This window comes from Agrilus planipennis, unplaced genomic scaffold, assembly GCF_000699045.2.
Source record: "Agrilus planipennis isolate EAB-ADULT unplaced genomic scaffold, Apla_2.0 scaffold174, whole genome shotgun sequence".
Lineage (NCBI taxonomy): Eukaryota > Metazoa > Arthropoda > Insecta > Coleoptera > Buprestidae > Agrilus > Agrilus planipennis.
Window position 1 is genome coordinate 473404 of NW_020438963.1, and position 8385 is coordinate 481788.

At 31.2% G+C, this 8385-nt stretch overlaps 1 protein-coding gene across 1 annotated transcript in view; it reads left to right on the forward strand.

Moving 5' to 3' along the window:
- The window catches only part of LOC112904650, a 16373-nt gene extending 9315 nt beyond the window's left edge, over positions 1-7058 (forward strand). Inside the window, exon 3 of the mRNA XM_025975259.1 lies at positions 6889-7058. Within this exon, the coding sequence (XP_025831044.1) occupies positions 6889-6924 (36 nt within the window). The 3' untranslated portion in view covers positions 6925-7058. The remainder of the gene's footprint in view (positions 1-6888) is intronic.
- The last annotated feature ends 1327 nt before the right edge of the window (positions 7059-8385 follow it).

The following is an 8385-nucleotide window of genomic DNA, read 5'->3' on the forward strand; positions in this document are numbered from 1 at the left end:
AGTAACAAATTGGCGAAACAACGGGTTGGGGGAGTTACCTATTTGGGGCCCCGTAGAATCAAGGGTAAAGTACAATTTTAGGGTCTCACTGAAAAATTATCTAGGACCGCCATTTCCATTACTCCGTCAAGCAAATATTCGTGATCTTGATGTCATTCATTTTTTTATCGTTTATGATTACGAGATAAGGCGCCCAACAGCTTTCTTTAAACTTTAGGCCCGGGTTTCACTTTTTTTAAAGCCAGTACTGTAAAATGTACATCGAGTTACGACCTACTGACATCTGCTGCTAACTGAAATATTTCAAATCTTTTTATCCTTATTTGGAACAAATCATAAAAGGAATTGTAAGCAAAGTCTGTCTTCAATGTACAAAATACAACTCCAGAGAAGATACAGAAAATGATATCATCTTTTATTGCCCATATTTATAACAGTTACTCTTGATTATATTTAGTTACAGTAATTCTTTATTACCTAACATTTTATTGACTTTTGCGTATGTGTACGATCCCATAATTTTCTTATTTACTATCAGGCATTGGGAGCAACCGGATCTTTTGAAATTTATTTTTTTATGCCTACAGATAAACTAAATATTTCCAATACATAATTTAATTCAGAAATAATTTTGATTCCTTTCAATATATTCAAAACACTAAACAGTTGGCAACGAAAATCTTTCGACTATCCTATTAATTTTCTTTTTAATTTAACGTATTATTAACATAATACACTTTAGTAGATAAACACTAACAAAATGTTACTTCCTAGTAATATTGAGACCCATATACTTAAGTAAATACATAAATACAACGGAATAATATTAATAGATTTAACAGGTAAGTTTCTGATTTTACATCAGGTTATTTTTACGCTATATATAGTTAACTTTATTGGAATGTCGCTCAAGTAAATAGGAGTTAAATATACTTAAAAGATAATGCAAATAAAAATGTTATTCGTTTTTTGATATCTTCTCTTATTCTAAATAAAAAAAAAAAATATGTATATTGTATATTATCGATGAGCTTTAGAATATTTTCTTTTCAGAAAGAGCTGCTCCATGATAATGAATACTGGAGAGTAAAGAACAACAAAAATAAAGACGAAGATTATGTTTGAAAAAATGTTATTCTTTAATTTAAAATCAACCTGTAGATGGCTGTGTAAACAAAAAAGTGTATTGTCGTAATTTCCCTAATGCCTGTCATACTACATAGATTAAGAGTGAACCGCTACAGGCATGCAAATATTGTAATAATCAAAGAAGTGTGCTGTCAGTAAACTTTTTAAATAAATGGTGTTTTAATCGAAAACATGTCTCAAAGTCAATACAAACATCAAGAAGTTTAATCCGCATATATATATACGTATAGAAGGTGTTTAAAAAACATCGCAATCACTATATACATATATATACTCGAAAAGAGTAAAAAATTCCAAAAGCACAATTATAAAGGTATTTAATTTTGCGTTTAAATGCATTTTCATCGTGTGTAAAAACTTAATTTAGAAAAATTTATTCGCATGGCAGGCTCCTCCACCGTTTATTCACCGATTAACCTGGGCATTAATGTTTCAACGAAAACCATTTATAATTTCAATAAAAATGGATTTAATTTTGCTTAAACGGTAAAAAGACGAAAAGAAGCACGTTTATAAAAGCATCGAACAAAAGAACAGTCAAAATAAATAAAACACTATTAGAAACCCGAAATTCCACAACTAAATAAATGCAAGATGTTAAGGATGTTTGGGAGGTATGTCAAAATGCTACGAGACAAATAAAAATTTGAAAGAACGTTCCTCATTCAATTCTTGAAATAAATGCAATTTTAAAGTTTCAATTCTTATTTAAACGTATTAAAAAGTTTTACGCTCATTATTAATAGAGATTGATACAAAATATTTTTTTGTTTCGAAGTTGAAATCAAGGCATATTCACTGCCAAAAATCAGTTAAAAGTTTTCTATATTATTCGTTGTTTCTTATTTTATTCAAAGTTTTTGGTCAAATTTTAATAACGTCTCTGTTACATAATACTACAAAATTCGAATCGTTCCGAACACAATTCCTAATACATAGATCTACTATCTACTTTAGATAGACGTCGAAAAATTCCCAACTTGATCACACTCGGTTGTAATAGGCCGATTAATTTTTCATAAGTTAATCGAAGCAATTATTATAGTTTGGAAGTCTAGAATTTACAACTGCAAGGCATTATCTGATTCGAAATATTTTATAAGTAGTGCTTAATAAAAAGCGTGAACGATAATTTCAACATACAGACTATCATCTGATAAAAAAAGTAATCGGCATTTTCGACAGTCCGGCGGTAGCTTCCGTAACATGAATTTTATACTCAGCATATGGAGTGTTTGTGGTGTTCAGTCAATTGAACACAAAAAATATAAAGTTTTATTATTTTTACCATTGGCCGTCACTTTTGCTATGCCGATTGGACTACTTTCAACATACTTTCTTACACCACCACGTAATTATCGTGAAAACATTTCAGTGTTTCTAAACTCTTTTAACTTGTTTTTATTTCTGGTTTTCCAAATAATACGTTTCAAAAAATCAAAACCATTAAATGACGTTGTAGAAGAAATCACCTCGAAAATGGGAAATCATGATTTGAAGCGACTAAAAATTTTTGCTAATGTGATTGCTATTGTTAAATTAATGCCATTCTTTGATCCATTTCTTACATTAGACTGGCCTTCTGTTGTCCACCTTCTTTTCGCCATTTGTTCATTTTTAATTGGATTTGTTTTCTTGATAAACGATCTGACTCTACTAGTTTTACTAATTTGCTTAGAAAATCAGTTAGACGACTTAAACAGGAAAATCGAAAATGACAAACCAATTAAGCACTTTCTGCTATACCTAACTGACTACGAAAGTATAAACGGGTCGTACGAGATGCTACAGAAGGTTTTCGGATCATTATTACTGTTGTCAATTATATATGGAATTGTTAATTTGACTTATTGTTTATATATTGCATGTGTGAGTTTTACTGCTTCGGTTCCAATGCGAAGTCCAACATACATATTCTACATTTCTTTAAATATTATTAAACTGTTTTTCTTATCATGGAGATGTCAACTACTCAACAAAAAGGTAAAAAAACAGAAATGGAAACGGTTGAAGTAAGTACGCACAAAATTATTAAAAATCGATTTTTAGAGCAAACAACTGGCTATCAGTTATTATAAGAGGCGTATCGAGGAAAATAGAAGAAGAGATGTACGAGAAGTAAGTTTTTTTTTTATCTTGATTTAAATTTATATATAAGTTAGTAACAAATCAATTAATTGTCCTACTCTCCTACTGCTATTACGTTTAAAGGGTCGGTTATATACGTTTTCCCGAAACTATTGAACTGTTATTTCTGTGAACATTGAAAATTGCTGTATCGACAGGAAGCCATTTGATGATGAATCAATTTTCAATAGCTCATGCGAAACTTATATGCATTTGTTTCTAATCAAGTTAAAAATAAAAGTTCTTAGATTCAAATAAACTGCAATCTCCTACAATCTGAAATCACATACTTTGAACGCAATCATGTCCGCGAATACCTGAAAAGTGTTATTTTTCTCCTTTTTTAGTTTTAATTATGTACATTCAGCTTTAGTCTTACAATTGGTCATTAATACCTACTTATTAATGCGATACTAATTTGTGTTCATCGCCTAAACCTAAACTAATCATGAATGTCTTTTAGAATTAAGTAAATGATGCGTAGAAAACAGTAGATCGGCTACAAATTTTTACCACACACTCCTTTATGGTCTAAAAGGATTTTTGGCGACTTTTAATTAAAAAAATCCTTTTTTTCCGTGACGGTAGTTTAGAAAGAACAGATGAACCTTTACATTGGCATCAATTTATTACCGGATAATGTTCATTAACTCCCCAGGAAGTGTAGTAATAAAATGTAGGAAGTGGAGAACTGATATCAACCCTAACCGAACCTAACCTGACATAAGTTAAGTTAGTTTGTGTTACGTTACGTTAGGGAGCGCAGGTTAGGTTAAGATAGATAACAATGTCCCCTTTCGAAACTCCGACCTAAATTTATATCGATAACTCCTTATAACATAAACTGCTTCTTTAATTTTACTAACTCTTTGGAGTTCTTTTCGTTCTTTACATAACGAAAATTCTCTGCAGGTAAAGAAAGGATACCATTGAATCTTTCAGTTTCGTTATAGGGAGTTTACAAGTTCTTCAGAGTTTTATACTCTCATTGATTTAATGCCAATTTTAATTGTTCTTCTGTTTTAGATTACCCTTTATTGCCACACACAGTTTCAAGCACCACTTCAATTTTCTGTATGTGGAATTTTCATCATGAATTCCCAATTTTTCTTACATGTAAGGCACTCATATACGTACATATATGTTTATGCATTACAAGAATTAATTGTACTATTTTGCAGATTATCGCGCTTATCTTGTCTTACATGGTGGTGCTCTTAAATTTTCAGGAAATGAATTGGTAAAAGAATAAAATCAGTAAATCAACATAAGGAAAATACATTTTTAACTTAATAATTGTTATTATTAAGACGATGCATTAAAGTCTGATAGTTTGATGTCTAATTAATAGTTTTATGTAGGTACATGTTGTAATAAAGTGTCGTACTCAGTTTAAAATGGCGTTCATTACAAATTTATATATGTACGTGTGTTGATTTTGAATAAAACTAGAAAATAACAATCGTTTAATTTTTATAAAAAACCTGCACCTCGAAAGTTTAAATATGACAATGTTGATAGTTACTGTTATTACCGGGACGTCGTGCATTATAAATTGGTTACTCTTTGGTTCCCACCCACCTAGTAAATGGAATCTTTAATATATTTAATTTAAGATCACATCACTCTGGTACTCTTCCGGATTTAGCACGGGAGAAGAGATGAATCCTCTATTATTAAAATACTTCTTGACTATTCGTCAGTTTTCACAAAAGAATAAATAATTACCACCAACCACCCGCAATAATCCCCCGATTTAACTCCGTGGGACTTTTTCCTGTATAGATGACCGTTAAGAATACGTAATTTCCCTAATATGCCTCTATTATAGTCCAGTGTACGACGATAACCTTAAGAAGTTATCTATTAAACTTATCTCACCCTTCTCTATGTAAGTTATATGCTTCTAATGTGTGCTTTTTGTTTTTAGGGGTTGAAAACGACCCGACAATAAATTGAATGTAGTAAATTTAAGCAATACTTTGATAAGATAATAATTTAAAATGTACAATAACCTTTCTTTCATTTACGGGTGTNAAAACTAAGTGTCTCCAGTATTATTTACAAACGTTTATAATCATAATCCCATAATCAAATCAAAAATCACGAGTACAGTAATGTTTGCTAGCCAATTGAATGTTTATCACACCTTTAGACTTAGCATTGAAATTTTCCCATGCAACACCTTATATTAACTAAAATCCTGGATTAAAAAAGAAACTGATATTTCCTGTTTGTTAAGAATTTCTCTTAAGACAGGACGTTTTCTTCTTAAGTTATTTATGTAAGTAAAATAATAATGTTAAACAAATAACGAATACTTGCATTGACGAATTTTTACGATTAAGGTAGTCCGGCCGAAATTTCATTTCGGATGAAGTAGCAATAAATATATTAATGTTAATGCATAGCTAAAACCTGAAATATGAAATTTTTACTATAAATACGTATTAAATTCATTGACGACCACCTAAAACTAATGTTTCTATCTCTGGGGATCCCGAGATAAAAATGTTCAGTCTCTCAGAGTCTCTGAGAGCGAGACTCGAGTCTCCGTCTCTCATCGAGTCTCTATAGTGTCGCTGAGAAAGACTTTCAAAAAAACTGTTTACAGTCTCTGAACGAGAGACTCGAGTCGCTCATAGAGAGATCCTCATTTCGTATCCAGTCTCTGAACGAGCGATTCGAATCTCTGAACGAGAGACTCGAGTCGCTCATAGAGAGATCCTCATTTCGTATCCAGTCTCTGAACGACAGACTCGAAATCTCTGAACGAGAGACTCGAATATCTGAATGAGAGCTTCGAATCTCTCAATAAGTGGTGTCTCGATAAACATGGTTAAAATTTTGAACATATTTTAGAGATCCCAGTCTTTCTACGAGAGACTCGAGTCTTTCAATTTTTCAGTTTTATTCATTCAGTCTCTCTGTGAGAATCTCGAATCTCGAATCTCTGAATTAAAAATTTTATCCTTCGAGTCTCTCATACAGAGACTGTGAGAGATCCATAAAAACACCTAAGGAATAACTGAGAGACTGAAAGACTGTGAGAAACGCTCTGAGAGATCCTGAAAGACTGTGAAAGACTGGAGAGAGACTGAAAATATTTGTCTAGGGGAACAGTATCTTTCTTCTGAATAAAAGGTACCCTAATCCTTTTTTGTGCCCCTGACAATGTGTGTACGAAATTTTATGTACGAAATAGTAATAAACAAACATACTCACATTGACATTTATAATAATAGTAAGGATTATTTAATTACGTCATTTTATTTTTATATTAATCTGATCTATTTCTAGTCGATGTATAGTGAGTAACTGTTTAGATCAAGTTAAAGTAATTAGTATGCAATAAAACTTTTTGTAAATACTAATATTCGGTTAACATTTTATTTTAAGAATTTTTAGGTTTTCTTTGAAATATTATTTGGAGATATAGACTATTTTATTTTATATATTTTCATGTAGTCATTGTTTTTATTATTCCACAACTCGGTCGGAGTACCTTAATTTACAATGTTGAAAAAAATCACAAAAATTAACAATTTTATACTTAATTCTTCCACGATAAAAAGTTAAAAAGCAAATTTATCGTTTAAATTCATCTTACAGCGCACAAGTTTAAAGGAAACGGGTATTTATAAATAAAATAGCAGTATTAACTGTTACTGCATGCACTTGTTGTGTGTTTTATGTTTACCTAAATAAGTTTCGTTGTAATCGGCAAGAAAAATGCTTTTGTTTTTGTGGGTGGTGTAATCTAACCGATTCAGTACGCATCGCTTGATAGGTCAATCAAATTTTATGAATCTAATAAAAGATTTAATGACATTATTGACAGCATTTTAATAGTAATTATTCATATAAACGACGTATGTAAATTCGGCTAATTTAATGGCATTTGGTATAAAAATGTTGAACCAAAATTAACAATTTGAAAGGACTAAATAGTAAACAAATTGATTGGCCTAGGAACAGCTTTTCGCTTCCACATTGATTGCATGCATATAAAATACAATACGCACCAAAATTAACACTCAACTAGAAAAGTGGCATTAATTCAAAATTAATTTTTTCGCAAACCACTAAAGCGATTTATACGAATTTTTTAATACATCATTTATTGTGACAATTGAAGAACATGGGCAACAGTAAGTAAGTTTAACTAATCTTTTAACAAAACATTTCAAACGTTTAAAATAGCCTCACCATTCACCCGCAGGTTTATGATAGTCCGGCAAGTTCAAACTTGCAGTAATCCCATAATTGATTTATTGCTTTATTTTACGTCTTCAAGGATTATTTCGCTCTTACATTTCGTATTATTCTTTTTCTCTGAGTTTACCGTAAACCTAAAATGCTTTCCCCTGAGCAGGGATCGGCAACCTGCGGCTCGCGAGCCAAATGCGGCTCTTTGGATGTGAAGCTGCGGCTTTTTAGTTGCATACGAAAAGATTATTTATTTTATCAAAAGAAAAAAACATTTAAAAACCGTTCTGAATTGATTAATGAGGATTAGGCACTGATTCTATCTCTCAACCACTTGCACTCGCTGTTCACCGCATCCCAATAGTCTTCCAGATTGTTACAGTGAGGTGAAGAAGTTGGCATGTGGAGTGCTGACTATCTTCAGATCGACATATTCGTGCGAGCCCTTGCATCAATATAATTAAAATTAAAGTAAGAAACCAACTAATAAATGAAAATTTAGAGTCGTGTTTGAAACTTAAAACAACAGGTTATGAGCCAAAATCCAAACTTTCTAAAATCATGCAAAGCCAACACTCGCATTGAATTTGTTTGCTCAAATGTATGTTATTATTCTTTTTTTTATTTTAACTACAAGTTACATTGTTTAGTAAAGTCTAAATTTTGTACTTGAATAACCATGCAAAGTCATTGCTCCCATTGAATTTGTTTGCTCAATTATTTGTTATTGAAATACAAGTTAGTGTTGTATATAAATAGATATTTTTTCTTATGAGTAAATGAAATGTGGTGTTATAGGCGGATAATGAGGATATCGTGGGTAGAAAAGGTTAGAAATGAAGAGGTATTAGAAAGAATAGGAGAACAGAGGACTCTATGGAAGTCAATAAAAAATAGGCG